Source organism: Astatotilapia calliptera, chromosome 1 (genome assembly GCF_964374335.1).
Source record: "Astatotilapia calliptera chromosome 1, fAstCal68.1, whole genome shotgun sequence".
NCBI classification, from domain to species: Eukaryota; Metazoa; Chordata; class Actinopteri; order Cichliformes; family Cichlidae; genus Astatotilapia; species Astatotilapia calliptera.
Window position 1 is genome coordinate 15,215,627 of NC_137422.1, and position 18,199 is coordinate 15,233,825.

The 18,199-nt window shown below is 42.5% G+C and overlaps 1 protein-coding gene across 1 annotated transcript in view; it reads right to left on the reverse strand.

Moving 5' to 3' along the window:
• The window catches only part of LOC113020750 (protein TANC1-like), a 44,631-nt gene that overhangs the window by 13,441 nt on the left and 12,991 nt on the right, over positions 1-18,199 (reverse strand). The window contains exons 5-10 of the mRNA XM_026164967.2: positions 13,622-13,738; positions 9,876-10,166; positions 8,966-9,093; positions 5,563-5,794; positions 4,640-4,806; positions 1,633-1,941 (exon numbers count right to left, since the gene is read on the reverse strand). Of these exons, the coding sequence (XP_026020752.2) occupies positions 1,633-1,941; positions 4,640-4,806; positions 5,563-5,794; positions 8,966-9,093; positions 9,876-10,166; positions 13,622-13,738 (1,244 nt within the window). The remainder of the gene's footprint in view (positions 1-1,632; positions 1,942-4,639; positions 4,807-5,562; positions 5,795-8,965; positions 9,094-9,875; positions 10,167-13,621; positions 13,739-18,199) is intronic.

An 18,199-nucleotide genomic window follows, 5' to 3' on the forward strand; every position in this document is an offset into this window, starting at 1 on the left:
CACGATGACTTGATGCTAGAGACTGAGCCCTCTATTATCAAGAAAGTGCAGCGGCTACTTTAGAGTCTGTTGGGGCTGTAGGCAGACATTCACAGGAGACACCGTCAACCAGTGAACATCACTGTTATCTTATTTATGACACCAACAGTTAAAAATAATAATAATAATAATGAAATGTAAGAGGTCTTATTGTACCAATGGTAATTATGTGTCTTGGCTGTTCTATGCCCTCCAGATCCAAAGACCTACTCTACTAAAGTTAGACCTAAGCAGGATCAACAGGAGTCAGCAGATCCAGGTGTGCCCTAAGTGGTCAGGCCTCCACCAGTGTCAGGGAAAATTCTGCACTTTGCCGCTGCTGTAGTTTAAAGTTTGTCAGGTCCTTAGGGGCCCCCTCCCAACTGGCTTGGGACGCCCAAGCAGTTGCCTGCCTTGCCTGTTGTTCCATCAGTGCCCCTGGAAAAGTGTTTGCTATGGTCACTAATAGGCACAGGTGCCAAACTGGCCCTGGGGCTAAATTATTAAAGACTGAAAAATCACCGAGCTCTCGTGTTATTGTTGGTACTGCAGAAATTTTGTCTGTCATTGCTTCAGGTATGTTATGCTAGCAGTCTGACGCACACAGATAAATATCTAAATGACTGGGTATCTCATCTAAAATATGAACGCAGGTCACTGGGTTTCAAATAACTGACTGCTATGGGTGCGTGAATTAAGTCTGAGATGGTCAAAACATCATCTGATTTGTTGCTCTTAATTCCCAATTTCAGCTTCAGCGATTTGGAGGCTAGTAAAAAGTAAAGTAATATTACAGCACAGTAAATGTTGTCAGAAAAAATGCTGAACATCTGTTCAAGGTGGAGGTTTTTAATTCTTGCATACTGGATACGCTAATATAGACTTCATTTGTTTTGGATGGGTGGAATACATCAAATGTAATTTTTGGTTTTTTGAGCATCCTGGACAGATGATACATGAGAAAATGATCTCTGATCTGATATCCTTTTAATTTTGTTATTAATTCGAAGTACCGAAATAGTACCACTAAAATCTAAATGATACCCATCCCAAGTCCCAGAGCAAAGGAACCAAGGATTGTTTGTCGACAGATTTTTATACAAATGGAAGCCTTTTTGACAAAAGGGTCGGCCCCTACAGACCATTAAGAAGTATGCAGCTCTAAGACACTTTCACTCTACAGGACTTGCTGAGATATTTCTCCCTGCAGGCAGCTAGCTGGCTAGGTTTCCAGCAACAAGAAATGCTTTTTGCACCCTGAGAGAAGCGAATGATTTCACAACAGACTGGCAAGACGGCCACCATCAAATTAGAGTTTCTATTAGTCTAAAGATAATGTGGAAGAGAGTATTCACCACAAACCCTACCCCTGTGTATACACAGATAAGCTGTAAAGCAGAACTTTTAGAACAGCTAATGTTTATTTCCTATTTGATTTACAGGGAGATTTATCCATTACTTTAGGCTAATGTGAACTACTTCGGTGCACGCTTTTATTTATGCTTGTCCAGTGCTTTGCTGTTCTGCACTCTCAGATTAGTAGAGCTTCCAGGTACCTTTCAGTAAGACGTTTCAAATGAGCATTTTTACAAATCAATGCTCTACATGTCTGACCTCTGACAGGGAGACAGGCACGACCAGGTAGTTTCCTCCCTTCAGTGCCAGATCGCCTTTGTGGAACAGATCCAGGGTCAGCTGAAGATAGAGGATGGAGCCGTGGCTCCGTGTTGACAGATGGCTGCTGAATTTGCTCAGGAGCAGAGGATCAGGGGCGGAACCTGTTGGCGTGGTGACATTAGCGGCAATCTGGGTGCTGCTGCTGACCCGGTGATGGATGTAGTCACTCAGGTCGGCTCCCAGATCGCTGCTGTCTGGCAGGATGTCCAGCGAAATACCAGAGAACGGAAGGAGGGTGGTGATATCCTGCAGGAGAAGAAACAGTTAAATTACTGCTGATACCACACAAAGGCACAATTCAACAGTTAAAGAGCTGCAGTCTGAGGTGTATTAGCAAAGGACACATTTAAAGCACCAAAATCAGGACCCATTCCTCAGATGCTGTTGCCTCTGACTCACGCAGAGCCATGGGATACAGTACAGTAAATACTGTGACAATGACTCAAGCTCCAACATTGCTCACAGGCATCTCTCAGATTCGCATTTCATCTCCTTGCTTGCCATCCTCAGCTGCTCAACACCGGCCAAAACCAGCTATGACTGATCAAAAAAAAAGAAAAGAAAAAAAAATCCATGTTATTGCAGCTCAGTTCCTCATTAACCATCACTGACATTTTGGTTCAACGACAAGCAGCGGACATGTGATCGCGGACAGTGCTTCGCTTAACCCCTTCACAACACTTCACTGCGAAATATTCAGGTCGTCATACAAGAGCGAGCTCTTCCTGTGAAATGGTTGAAGTGGTAAAAAAGAGAGGAGAATCACGATCCACGTAGGAATCGTGGACACCGCAGGAGCGGAATTAACAGCGGTACTGCTCATCCTTAACTTTTGATATTTAATGCTCACTGACTTTTAGTGAATCATGAAGAAAATAACCCCGAATGTGTTTTGTGTATTCCCAAACACTAATCCAATTATGCAACCGACTGGCTGGCTGTCAAGCTCCAGACTCCCAGCAGACTCCCAGTAGTATTACCATCCATTCAAGGCATAATCCTCGCAACATTTGGAGGCTTGGCTTTGGCATTGGACAGATGCGTCCGCTGTTTGGTGGGATTACCAACCGGATTGAGAAAATACATCAGACGGGAGAGACCGACCGTGCCAAACGTCACACTGTCTATACTAAACGCAGTGAAAGCACAACATCAAACTACACAGTGTGTACAGGGAGCAAACACAAAAGAAGCAGGATTTGGTAATACCTCTATCATTTGCGTAGTGTGAGCCAAGGTGAAATCTAAAAAGTTAGTTCACCCAGAAAATAACTCACAGTGCCAGATATATAAATAGTTGCATAGGTCAGGAGATTTCTGCCTAGTTAAAGTTAAAGAGTTCTCGCCTGATCAGTAACAAGTAAAACACACAAAACATCGTGCTACAAACGAGACACATGGAACTGTATTTGAAGTTTTAGAAAATAAGTTTTCAATTATTCAAAAGCAACATCTGTTTTTCAGAAACAGCAGCTGTGATACTTCACAGTAAGATTTAGCAATTATACAGTATCTGGTAAATGTCTATAAATATACTTTCATCCATGTTATCAGAAGTCCTCACGGAGTGATCAAGAAGGATGAAGCCTTTTTTCAGCTAAAGCTCGATGAATAGTGAGGTACACCCATTTAAATATTAATTAAACTGGTTCCAGTGGTATCACCATAGATTGCATATTTTTAAAAAATGAATGTAGCCTCCAGGTTTGAAAAGTGAAGCCAAAGCAGATGTTCCTCACGCTGCATTATTTCTAATGGTCCACTTGTATAGTAAACTATGGGAAAATTATGGTACTTGCCACTTTATTTATGATCTCAGAGTCTTATTAGAAACAGGATTAATTGTGAAAATTGCAGTCTCTCTTGACCCTTTTATCCAAAGACACACACATATTATTCCACAAACTAGAGGCAATAAAAATAGAATAAGAAAATTGACATATATATATAATATATATGTATACATATAGATATAGATATATTGCCTATTCATCTCAGCCAACTGTGATACTCTTAAAAAACTATTTTTATATGCATGATATCATCCTAATCACTGAGCGGGTGGGGCCAAGGAGAGAAACACAGATGTCTGATAGCCAGGCCCTGCCAAACTTTCTTGGCTTGTGGTCATTTAATACTGCCAGAGTATTGTTTTGAAGTAAGTCGTGAGTCACTAAACATTTAAGACCTCTGAGAATATTCTTGTTTAAAAAAGAATTTCCCACTTTTTCCCCACTATTTGTCCTTCAAGCTTGTGTCCTCTACCACAGGCGTGGGAGCTTCAGGGTTCTGCGTAGTACCTTTGTTGTTCCTAGGACTGCGTTCTTTTGGATAGAGATCTTGGCTGTCGTTCCTGGGATCTCTAGAGCCTCTTGCACAGTTTAGGGGTCACTGTCCCGAGCGCTGGGACCACTGTTGCCTTCACCCTCCAAACTTCTCGAGCTCCTCTCTCAGCCCTCGGTTCTTCTCAAGCTACTCATCTTGCTTCTTCCTGATGTTGCTTTCACTCGGTATAGCTGCATCAATCACTACAACCGTCTTCCTTTGCTTGTCCATGGCTACTATATCCGGTTGGTTAACCATCACCAGTTTGTCCGTCTTTATCTGGAAGTCTCACAGGGTCTTAGCTGGGTCATTCTCGACCACTCTAGGACGCGCAACCCATTTTTACTTTCCAGGCCATACTCACCACAGATGTTCCTGTATACTACGCCGGCGACTTGGTTATGGCATTCCATGTATACCCTGCCTGCTAGCATCTTATACCCTTTTGTTATGTGCTGGATTGTCTCAGGGGCATCTTTGCACACCTGGGGTTTTGCCTGGTGTGGTAGACCCCAGCCTGATGACCTGCTCTACCTCCTGAGCTACAGCTACCCCAACTGAGATAAGTTGGAAAATGTGTGACATGTGCTGTGTTTCAGACATAAATATTCTCACTCACCACGAGGCCTGTCCTGACTGTGACCACCAACTTAAGCCAGTGGGGGAATTTGGGGATTATTTTGGTGATGAAGGTGGCTATGGTGTCCCCGTAGTCTGGCTTATGAAATTCAGCCTCATTTAGACTGTCAACCAAAATGATGTAGTCTTCTTCAGGTAGCCTCCGTTCTGATTACACACATAAAAAAGAGAGTAAATAATGAAACAGTGTCTATATCACTAACTTTGCAAAGGCCACAACATACAAACTCTAAAAAAGATTTATGCTGCGTATGAAGAAGACTGGTGCATCCTGGTTTTGTAGCACAGGATATGCTGAGAAAATTACCACCTGCCTATACTGATTATTTTGTACTGAAAGGAGTTCAGAGGCCATTGTTGTTTATTAGCTTGAAACAGGACATATCCATCATATTTTGCATCACCTAAGCTGTCAAAAAAAAAAAAAAAGATCTGCAAGGCTTTTAGGTCTAGTACAATCACATTCACACAAGTGCTCTCCATTTTTTTCCAACCTGGTTTATAGAGATGGAGCAGATAAAAAAGAAAACAAGAAAAACACTTCTCTACTCAGACTGCACGGAGGGCCCAGCCATAATAACACATCCATCTGTCTGATTGATTGTATTACGAGAAAGCCTAACCCTAACATTCAAAGCCTTCTTCTAAGTATTTTGTGACCTTGGAATCACAAATTACAAAGACAAAATAACATCCTCCTACTTTCCTATGCAAATGACCAAGAATCTGTTACACACTCTACAGTGTTTCAAATCGTTGACCTTAACTAGGAAAAATCCTCAATGAGCCCATCATGGAGTCATTAACAGCCCACCCTGAAACGGAAGCTATTTTAATCTTTAAAATGTCTTTTAATGTTTAAATCCCATTTATCTTAGAGTGTGTGCGTATGTGTGTAATTACCCTTGCGCAGGCTGGCTATGGGCTCTAGGACACCCTTTCGGAAGGCAGCAATGGGGTCTTGAACGCAGGAACGTAAGCTCAGTGTGTTTTGTAGGTGAGGCTCTTGTATTAGCAGCTCCCTGTATGGAGCGAGCTGTGGCGCTCTGGCCAGCAGGGCGGCGACACTGTGCACAAACTCCGGCACCAGGCACGTGTATGTGTTGTCGGCCTGACAGAAATGGTAGGCGACCACCTGGAAGGAGGGAGAAGCAGGTGAAAAGTGACAAATGCTGCAATCTGTATCTGTTTATCTCACAACAACAATATCTGCAGTTGAAGTAGAAGTGCACAGAGCCAAAACATGAGATGGAACCGTAGATGAAAGCTGGTTCTTGTTTTAATAAAAAAATAAGTACTGTAAAAAAAAAAAAAGTCTTCAGCCACCCCTCATTTCTTTCTTATATCTTGCTAAATGAAAAATAGGTGCACTGATTTATTGAAACGTGCAGACATGGAAATACAGCTATCAGGGAAACTGGAGTATTCCCTGATAGCGTGAAAGTCAATATTTGGCATGACCACCTTTATTCTTGAATACACCATTTTTGTCACTTCTGAGGCATCTTGTCAGTTTCTGTACACTATCTGTGTAATATGCATTAGTTGTGGGTTACTGGTTATGCACTGTATTCAAAATTGACTGAATGAGAAACAGAGAGCAGAAGTGGTTATTTTTTGCAAGAGCATATTTCCCCCATACAGATAAATAGAACAAGAGAGAGAAGACATAGAAACAGCAATTTAACCCGGTCACCATGTCCTCACACCCTGCATGCTGTTATTGGCTGGGGGCTATACACCTGTGGCTCATAGGCTCCTCAGCCCAGAAACATCCAATGCACAGAAAACGTTGAAGAAAAGACGAACACGCCAGCAGGGATTCATTTTGTATCTGTACTTAAAAATATATTTATATATAACTGTAACCTACATTATTATTATCGTATAGTTCACACTTGTTCGCTTTGCTTATGTATGAAAACAAAGACATGTATGTTAATTTATCATGTTATTCTGTTGCTCTTCATTAAATCATTGTATGTAGTGAAATGGCAAAAACAGCTGTTCATAAACAAACAAATAAATAATAAAAACACATTTTATTGCTCTTCTTCTTTGCAAGCTACATTTTCACTGTATGAGACCGAGTAATCAATTACAGGCACTATTAGTGTCACTGCTTGATGAACACTTATGTGCATGACAACATCCCCAGTGCCACTGCACTAAAAATACTTTCGTAAAATGTGTTTACAAAGACCAACGTACACACAATGTCATCTGCTACACATTATTTAAATAATTTATAAAAATTGTAAATGTTATAAAAAAAAAATCGTCAAAGCTATATAGATGTTGATAATCCTGGTACTCTAGGCAGTTTATATAGCAAGTTTCATCCAGATCGATATAGTAAGATACTTACTGTATAGTAAGATTATTACTTATGCATTTATTTATTCATTTCTTGCATTTTGGTTAATTGCAATCATAAAAAGTTAATTCCTATGCAGAAAACAATAATCTTAAATATTGTGAAACTAAAGAAATAAAACTAAATGTGACGAATACGAGCCATGATCTGAAATTAAAACAAGTGTCTTTTCTTTGTGATTTCAGAACAAATGTATGTACAGCTAAAAATGCATCAAACACTATAAGCACACAATAGAATTAAATATAAACACACATAAATGTATTCAGAAATCCTAAAGGTGGCTGAGTTATGAAATAGTTTCTCTAAAACACACTAAATACTGTAAAAAAAAAAAAAAAAGAAGTATTAATTTTATCACTAATAATAAAGGTGACTTAAAAAATCAGCAGCTATGTGGTAACTGTTTTGCTGAAGCATAAACATGTGCAATCTTGTTAAGGTGCCAGTCTAGGCTATGAGTGGTTCACATATAATGCTACCAATGATTTTACTTTTGAGCAAACATCTTCACCATCACAAGTAGTCTGACTAGTTCCCATGGAAACTCTTATTGAGGCCAAGTTAGTAAATTTAGAAGCTTCCATGTCATCTATGTGATGCAGTCAGCAGCATGTTCTGCGCGTGTTCAAAAAAACAGAGAGGAACAGTCTGACATTAAAATTTTGTGTCACAAATGTGCAGCTCTTTAACAAAAAAGAGGAACAATGCTGCTTCTGCGTTTATCGCTTCGATCTTTTTTATGAAGGGCTGTTTTACAGTCATGGCTCTCCGTAGGACTGTTTGAGATGTTGCATTATATTACCATACTTACAAATCTAGTGACAACAAAACAACAACAACAAGAAAGAACTGGGCTACCAAAAGCACCATGACAAAATAATATATATCTAAAGGCATTCCTGAGATGTAAATGTAATTTTCTCCTGCAGGTGAGTCACAGCAGTCTGCTCAGCAACAGGATAAATAGCTATAAATGAGTGTGTTCTTCAGCTATATGTGTATGCAATCTCCTATCATTGTCAGGAGTGAACATCAGAATGTTTTGTTTGGTGGATAACATTTGGGTTGAAATTCATTTTATGACTATTTAAATGTACGTTTTTTTGGCTTTTTGCCTTTACTGGATAGAGACAGTGAGATTAGGGGAACTAGGGGAGTAAAACGGTGCACATTTAAACTGGGTAAACTATAGGTCCCTCCAACATTAAAATTAGGTTTAAGTTAATAAGCCAGTAGTTTTCGTGGTTCAAGTGTCAATGTGAACCTGTATTCTTGCAGGTAGACGAAAAGACTGATACAAGTCTCAAACCTGTTTGCTGAATATGACACATTTGAGCTCATTTTGCTGAATTAATTTATACACACACACACACACACACACACACACACACACACACACACACACACACACACACACACACACACACACACACACACACACACACACACATATATGTGGTTTTTTTAACACATAAAAATCACAATTATGCGATGAATAACCAGTCTTATTCAGCGCTGTGGGGAGGCGGGAGCTTGTTCAAGCTGTCACAGTCGCACTACAACACCCAGGACTGGTTGGCGGTCTGCCATAGGGCTGTACAGTATAGCACATGAACCTGGTAAAGAAACGAACTGTGACGTGTACATTTTCATGTGGATCAAAGGTACCAGAGAGAGATGGTGGCAGTTTTTGGGACTATGCATTTCCCCCTTTTTCCCCACTCTTTTATGCTTCAGCGACTTTATGGTTTGACAGTGGCATCGATCTTGTCATCCGACTCCCCCAGAGAGCAAAAATGCACACTCCTGGAGTGTGGAGCTATTGTTTTCAGGTTAGAATATGAACTATGAGGGAACATTTGTAACTGAGGATCTTCACACGTACAGAAGTACTAGAAGTGCATTCGTGTGTGTGTTTTGAGTTACCCTGGCAGCCAGGGATCTGACAGCCTCCTTCCTCGGCGGTGTGCTATTGCTTGTGCCTGAAACGTTGCCCTGGTTGGGATGGGAATCAGCCGGCTGCTTGGAGGCTGCTTTTCCCTGCCTATCCCCACCTGCACACCATGCAGAGCAACAACAACAACAAACTCTCAGGTGTAAGCAAAGAAATGTCACGAGCCTATAAAGAAACACAGTTAAACTGCTGCAATTCATTAGCGCATAAGATAGACGGGAAACTTTGGCACTGAGCAAAGCCTGCATTTCTCTGAGCTCATGCTAACTAACGCTGTCTTAAAGCTAAATTAAAATGACAACATACAATGCAGATATGGATAAATAATGCAACGGTGCTGAAAAATGAATGCTACACTGCTTTTTTTTTTTTTTTTTTACACTGCTGTTTTCTCAGCCTGTAATTTTAACAATGCTTCTTATTGTACAACAGAAAAAGCCTGAGATCAGTCAAAAGGTGCATATATGGACATTTTTATATCGCACAGAATAACACAGTTTATTCAAAAACAATGTGCATGTCACAGTGTGTAACGCGGATTTATGTGCAAAATCTTTTTCTTTTTTCCTCTCCTCAGATAAAAGAGCCGTGCCACTCATGAAAGGAGGAAAACAACAACCTCACTCCCCTTACACAACTGCAATCAGCAGAGAAACCTCAGGGGAGAACTTGAAAGAAGAGTGTTTGACCTAGTTACCAACTCCTCAAAAAGTGATGTTTCCTTAAATTTCATACATATACATATATATATATAATTTAAAAAAAAAAGCACTTTTACTACACTGTACTGGATACTCTATGAATTATGCCAGTCCTTGCAGATGCATGCAAAAACAAATTACAGTGCTCTGAATTTTTTTTTAAAAAAAGGAAAGCTCTTACACTTAGGGGAGGAGCCGGGGCTGTGAGGGATGCTGGGACCTCCCAGTGATGTACGCATGCCGTGACAGCTGAGCGTCACTAGCCTCCAGATGACGGCGGTCTTGCCAGATCCTGCGTTACCCACAATGACAGCACCGCGTCCCTCACAGCTGCGTGTTTTTCTAAGGACCTCCTCCAGACGTGTGAAGAGCCAATCCCGGCCAACGAAAGGTGTTTCCGTGGTGATGCCGGGAACTTCAAATAGAAGCGGTTTTAGCATGATGTCAGCTTGTTTGAATGGTACCAATCGCCCTGGATAGAGAGAAAACAATCGAGATAAGTATGTAAGAACTCATCACCCCATGTACAGTACTGTGCAAAAGTCTTGAGCCACAACTCATTTCTTTATGTTTTAGTGAGAAAATAGGAAATATATACACTGATTTATTTAAATGTGAAAACATAGAAATAATAGAATTTATTTGGGAAAACAAGAGTTAAAGGGAGCATTTTGGGAAGGTAGAGGCTTTCCTTGGAGAAGGGGGCTTTGGTATTGTAGCCAAATGTCGTGATACCATGACCAACCGAGCTGTGGCTATTAAGGTCAACAAGAGCGACCCTGATATTCTGCAACAGGCAAAACTGGAAATTTTCATCCTGGAGCAGCTGAGAAGGTTGGATCCAGACGCTGCCAACATTGTTAAATGGAACGGCTTTTTCCACGACGGGGAGTGGGTTTGCTTAAAGTTCGAACTCCTTGATCAATGCCTGTGGGACTATATAGGGGACCGGAAAAACCAGGGTCTCCCCATAAGCGAAGTCAGGCCAATTTTAGGTCATCTCACAAATGCTCTGTCCCACCTGGGTTCTGTGGGAATAGTGCGTGCTGACCTCAAACCTGGAAACATCATGGTTGTAAATCGCTATGAGTCTCCAGTCAAAGTCAGACTTATAGACTTTGGCCTCGCATGTCCTGCGTCTGCAGTGATGCCTGGTGACCGTGTGGGGACGGTTGGTTATAGTGCACCTGAAGTTATGCTTGGCCTTCCTTACAATGAAGCAAGTGACATGTGGTCTCTGGGGCTGGTAGCTGTGGAGCTTGGTACAGGCGTGCCACTCTACCCTGGAAATGAAGACTATGATGTTTTGAAATTCATCATAGAGACTCAGGGTCAGCCACCAGATCATGTTCTAGACTCTGGCGTGTACAGTGAAGACTATTTCATTGAAGACAACGACAACCAACAGCGCTGGACATTTAAGACTGACCAACAATTTCAGTACGAGACAGGATATGAGTCCCTGGAGACAAGATACATAAAACTGACGCGTCTCGATGACCTCGAACAAGTAATGATGTTTAGAAGAGGACCTGAAAATGGCCAACGTTTGTTTGTAAGCTTAATTAAACAGATATTGGCCTCGGATGCAAACCAGCGCATAACACTGTCGGAGGTTCTCCGGCATCCCTTTTTCAACCCTAAGAGTTCCCCTTGCATTGGCATGAGTGCTGAAATATCACAAAACCCTGTGGTCTTTCAGCACCCTTCACACTTGAAATGCAAGAGATCAGAGAAAATCAACTGCAGTTTTCAAAACTCGGTTGAATTTTCTCAGCAAGTATTCGTCCGCACGTCAGCCATCCCATCCTTTGGCTCAGATGAGCTTGAAATAGTTGAAGGGAGCATTTTGGGAAACCACTACAAGGTAGAGGCTTTCTTCGGAGAAGGGGGCTTTGGTATTGTAGCCAAATGTCGTGATACCAAAACCAACCAAGCTGTGGCTATTAAGGTGAACAAGAACCGCACTGATATTCTGCAACAGGCAAAAAAGGAAATTTTCATCCTGGAGCAGCTGCGAAGGTTGGATCCAGATGCTGCCAACATTGTTCAATGGAATGGCTTTTTCCTTGACAGAGAGCGGGTTTGCCTGAAATTTGAACTCCTAGATCAATGCCTGTGGGACTACATACGGGACCCGGATAACCGGCGTCTCCCCATAAGCGAAGTCAGGCCAATTTTAGGTCAACTCACAAATGCTCTGTCCCACCTGGGTTCTGTGGGAATAGTGCACGCTGACCTCAAACCTGGAAACATCATGGTTGTAAATCGCTATGAGTCTCCCATCAAAGTCAGACTTATAGACTTTGGCCTCGCATGTCCTGCATCTGCAGTGATGCCTGGTGACCGTGTGGGGACAGTTGGTTATAGTGCACCTGAGGTTATGGTTGGCCTTCCTTATAACGAAGCATGTGACATGTGGTCTCTGTAGCTAGTGGCTGTTGAGCTTGTTACAGGGGTGCCACTCTACCCTGGAAAAAAATATTATGATGTTTTCAAATTCATCATAGAGACTCAGGGTCAGCCACCAGATCATGTTCTCGATCCTGGCGTGTACACTGAAGACTATTTCACAAAAGACAACTACAACTACAACCAACAGCGCTGGACATTTAAGACCGCTCAACAATTTAAATACGAGACAGGATATGAATCTTTGGAGACAAGATACATGAAACTTAAACGTCTGGATGACCTCGAACAAATAATGATGTTTAGACGAGGACCAGAAGATGGCCAACGCTTATTTGTCAGCCTAATTAAAGAGATGTTGGCCTTGGATGCACACCAGCGGATAACACCCTCTCAGGTTCTACGGCATCCCTTTTTCAACCCTGGCCTCTCCAACAGGTTCCCAAGTATCAACATTGAAAAACCATACAGAGTCAATCTCTAGCATGGCATCTTCCACCCTGGACAAAAGTGATAAAAACACAAACTGGGGTTGGAAAAGGATATTAACAGCAAATTACACTGGAAATATTAATTAAGCTGCTCCAATAAATATCACTTTGGCTTTTTTTATTTTTTTTTATTTTCACTAGTAGTTAGAAATCCAAAGTTGCACATTGATGATGATTTCACATCACTAAGCAGGTTATCAAATGTGGACAGAATGTTAGCAGAATCTTATAATTCTCATAAGATTCTGTTTTTGTGTCATTCAATACAATGTGTTTATGTCTGACATACTGATATGAATCATAGTATCTTATGGAATTCCAAAAATGGCTGCCAGGACAGCTGCCACCACACTGATGTGACACACTACAAATCAACTCTTTGATGCTCTGTGCTGAGTCTGCACAATAACCTGCACTTAAACATTCATTTAATATCACGTACACATATACACATACTGTCCCTCAAGAAGACACTGAGAAAAAATAAAGAATAACATTGAGACTGTAACTTTGCCATAAGTCATAGGTGTCAAACTCTGGCCCGCGGGCCAAATTTGGCCCACAGCCTAATTACATTTGGCCCGCGAAGCCATACCAAATTACTATTAGAGCTGGCCTACTGGTATTATACAGCTAATATATATATTGTTTAGTATTTAAGCTTTGCTTGTTCCATATTCAGTTTTCCAGCAAAACTTATTTGAGTCCATAAGAAAAGAGTCATTCTTATATCTGGAGGAAGATTTTTTTTTTTTCAATAAATATTATTGTTAGCCCGCGACTTTGTTCCAGTTTTGAATTTTGGCCCACTGTGTATTTGAGTTTGACACCCCTGGTCTATAGTCTATAGAAGCACCTTGTTAATCTGGCTAGCATTACTTGATGACTCCACTCTCCTCCTTCTCTAAATATGGCCACTTCTGGATTCAAAAGCTGGGGCTACAAAATGCCGCAAACCAGTGGTATGCAGTAGCAGTCTATAGTGGCTACATGCTGCATGCAGTTGTACTTGCTCAAAAAATACCTTTGGAGTCATCACTTGTGCGTCCAGATGTGTTGTGTTTGCGAACAGAGCCTCTGTGCCCAGTAGCCCTTTGACTGTCCAGATAACCCAAATCCTCTAGTCGAGTGGAGCTTGTTGCTGTAAGGAGAGAATGGGAGGCGGTTGAATTCAGCGAGAGAAAGAGAGATCCAGTAAAGATGCACAGCAGAAACTCCAGTCAATTACTGTATCCATGGAGACAGGAAATATAAACAATTTTTGCTGTTAATGATACGTGCTCAGTGACCTTGAGGAGAAAAGAGAGAAGAGAAGAAAACAGCTCTTCTCACATCCTGTAATATCAAGCTGACATGAGTCTGAAATGACCAAATGTTTCATAGTGTCTCACGCGTCAGGACACCAAATTTGCGATAATCAGTAGAAACACGTCGCCGGCTGTAATGCAAAAATGTATCAGCTGTCAATAACAGGATTACACGCATTCCTCTAATGACCAAATAAGCCACATAAAAGCCAACATGACACATACAATTGAGAACGTGTTGTACTGAAGGGCAAATAACAAAACAGATAGAGTTCTTTACTCCTACATTTGCCTATCCATCCACCTACTCACACCACTGAGTTTACAGGTCAGCAAGGCATCTGCAGTTTCTGAGAAATGTAGTCTTTAGTCCACTGTGAAACACAAGAAAGTATGCACTTTGCAGTTCCTTAAATGTGATTTTCCACATAAACAGTGTATTTGTGATACATCTCTATGGATTATTAACAGAGAAACAATAGAAATAGAAGACCTAGCACACTGTAATGCAATCTGACACAACAGTCCATTAATAAATAGTACCTCGTGTTGTCAGTGAAGCAGTTCTGTTCGAGAGCTGCCAAATGAACCCGACTGTAAGACACAAAGTTCATTAAGCAGCTTGGCGGTTTCTGATGGATTTAAGGAAAGAATAATTGTTAACATCCCTACACATTTCAGTCCAGCAAGCAGACAACCCGTCGACACACAAGCAACTATAACTGAACTGGACCCAAAAGAGATAGAGATATATATATATGTATATATGTATATATATATGTATATATGTATATATATATGTATATATGTATATATATATATATATATATATATATATATATATATATATATATATATATATATATATATATATATATATATATATATATATATATATATATATATGGCCAAGCTTGAAACCTGGATCCCCCGTAGCCGGTTACCAAGATTACGTGAAGTACCCTCAGAAGGTCTGCTAGATGATGTTAATGCAGCACTACGGGCAATACCTACAACCACGATTACCGACACTAACAAGCTGATCTACAATACGGCAGCAGTGATCAGTGAGATGCTTGGCTACAAGTTGAACAGCGAAAAGGGGCAGTACCCTCCATGGAGAAGGAGGCTAGAGGGCAAGATCAAAGTAGCACGGAGGGAGGTTAGCCAACTAACGGAGTTGCAGAAAGGTGCGACAAATAAGATGCCTAAGAAATACAGCAAGCTGTCCATACCTGAGGCTTTGGAAACTGCCAAGCAAAGACTCACAGCCTTGGCCAGCCGCTTGAGGAGGTACACCAGAGAGATAGAAGGCAGGAGAATAAACCAGCTGTTCTCCACAGAACCAGCAAAGGTGTACTCTCAGTGGCAAGGGAACAATAAGAGAACAGCACCACCAAGGCTGGAGACGGAGCAATACTGGAAGGGCATATGGGAGAAGGATGCAACCCATAACGGCAATGCTCAGTGGCTAGAGGATCTGAGGGCAGACCACAGCGACCTCCCTGAACAGGGTCCAGTAACCATCACAGTGTCAGATATCCAAGAAAGGGTCTCCAGTATGAAGAGTTGGACAGCACCAGGGCCCGACATGGTTCACGCCTACTGGCTGAAGAAGCTGACTGCACTCCACGAGCGTCTGGCAGCACAAATGAACCAGCTGCTAGTTAACGAGAGACACCCGGAATGGCTAACTGAAGGCCAGACGGTCCTGATCCCCAAGGACCCCAAGAAGGGACCGGTCCCCTCCAACTACCGACCAATAACCTGCCTCAGTACTACATGGAAGCTCTTGTCAGGCATCATATCGGCTAAGATGAACAGGCACATGGGTCAATACATGAGCGGGACACAGAAAGGAATTGGCAAGAATACCAGAGGCGCAAAACACCAGCTACTGGTAGACAGAACAATCAGCCGAGACTGCAAGACCAGACTGACCAACCTGTGCACTGCCTGGATTGATTACAAGAAGGCCTATGACTCAATGCCCCACAGCTGGATACTGGAATGCCTAGAATTGTACAAGATCAATGGGACCCTAAGAGCCTTCATCAGGAACTCAATGGGGATGTGGCGTACAACACTAGAGGCCAACTCCAAGCCCATAGCACAAGTCACCATCAAGTGCGGGATCTACCAAGGAGATGCTCTGTCCCCACTGCTGTTCTGCATAGGCCTGAACCCCCTCAGTGAGATCATTAACAAGACTGGCTACGGATACCGACTACGGAACGGAGCAGTTGTCAGCCACCTCCTGTACATGGATGACATCAAGCTGTATGCCAAGAGTGAACGAGACATCGATTCACTGATCCACACTACCAGGATATACAGCAATGACATTGGAATGTCGTTCGGACTGGAGAAGTGTAGCCGGATGGTAACAAAGAGAGGGAAGGTAGTCAGAACTGAGGGGATTGAACTACCAGAAGGCAACATTGCAGACATAGAGGACAGTTACAAGTACTTGGGGATCCCGCAGGCGAATGGGAACCATGAAGAGGCCGCTAGAAAAGCTGCAACCACCAAGTACCTGCAGAGGGTCAGGCAAGTCCTGAGGAGTCAGCTGAATGGTAAGAACAAGATCTGGGCCATCAACACGTACGCCCTGCCCGTGATCAGGTACCCTGCTGGGGTAATAGGCTGGCCAAAGGAGGAGATAGAAGCCACTGACATAAAGACAAGAAAGCTCCTTACCATGCATGGAGGGTTTCACCCCAAGTCCAGCACCCTGAGGCTGTACGCTAAGCGGAAGGAAGGGGGCCGGGGACTGGTGAGTGTCAGCACCACAGTCCAGGATGAGACAACGAACATCCAAGAATACATTGGGAAGATGGCCCCAACTGACCAAGTGCTCAGTGAATACCTCCGGCAGCAGAAACCCAAGAAAGAGGAGGGAGACGAGGAACCATCATGGAAGGACAGGCCCCTGCACGGTATGTACCACCGGCAGATAGAGGAGGTGGCTGATATCCAGAAATCCTACCAGTGGCTGGACAAAGCTGGACTGAAAGACAGCACAGAGGCACTAATCATGGCAGCACAAGAACAAGCTCTGAGCACAAGATCCATAGAGGCTGGGGTCTATCACACCAGGCAAGACCCCAGGTGCAGGCTGTGTAAAGATGCCCCAGAGACAATCCAGCACATAACAGCAGGGTGCAAGATGCTAGCAGGCAAGGCATACATGGAACGCCATAACCAAGTGGCCGGCATAGTGTACAGGAACATCTGTGCCGAGTATAACCTGGAAGTCCCGAGGTCAAAATGGGAGATGCCCCCAAGGGTGGTGGAGAATGACCGAGCTAAGATCCTGTGGGACTTCCAGATACAGACGGACAAAATGGTGGTGGCTAACCAACCGGACATAGTGGTGGTAGACAAACAGAAGAAGACGGCCGTAGTGATCGATGTAGCGGTTCCGAATGACAGCAATATCAGGAAGAAGGAACACGAGAAGCTGGAGAAATACCAAGGGCTCAGAGAAGAGCTCGAGAGGATGTGGAGGGTGAAGGTAACAGTGGTCCCCGTGGTAATCGGAGCACTAGGTGCGGTGACTCCCAAGCTAGGCGAGTGGCTCCAGCAGATCCCGGGAACAACATCGGAGATCTCTGTCCAGAAGAGCGCAGTCCTGGGAACAGCTAAGATACTGCGCAGGACCCTCAAGCTCCCAGGCCTCTGGTAGAGGACCCGAGCTTGAAGGATACATCAGGGACTTTGACTTGTTCTAATTATGCTACTTTTTGGTCCACTTGGAGGAAGTTTGGAGGAAGCGTGCCCTTACAGTGCAGTTTCTGCATGAACATCAGCACACAGATTTACATAAGCCACCTGAATATGACATTTGCATTACTTGGACTGTGAAAGACCCTCGCGTCCTTTAAGTTATGTGAGGGTCTCTTACAGTGCAAGAACTGTTAAAGACCCTCACAAAGGATCATAAGAATGATTAATCTCATGAAAAATAAAGTCACTTCTGGATTCTGCAATTTAAGCAAAAAACAAAACAACAAAATCCGTCTCGCATCTCAAAACAATACTAACGTATTCGAGTGCCAGCAAAAGCAAATAGTTATTAGCGTCTGCTGTCTTGTCCCTGTAAATAATTTCACTTTCAAAGTACATCTAGGCAAGTAAGTGTTTCACATACCTGAAAATATTTTATTCTTATAAATTGCATAACTTAATAATTAATTGCACATTTCTGTAACTCACTTAATGTTGCTTAATTTAAAAAAAAAAAATTAAATAGTGCAGTGTAAAGCCTGGTTTTTGTCTGTTTTTAGAGCAGC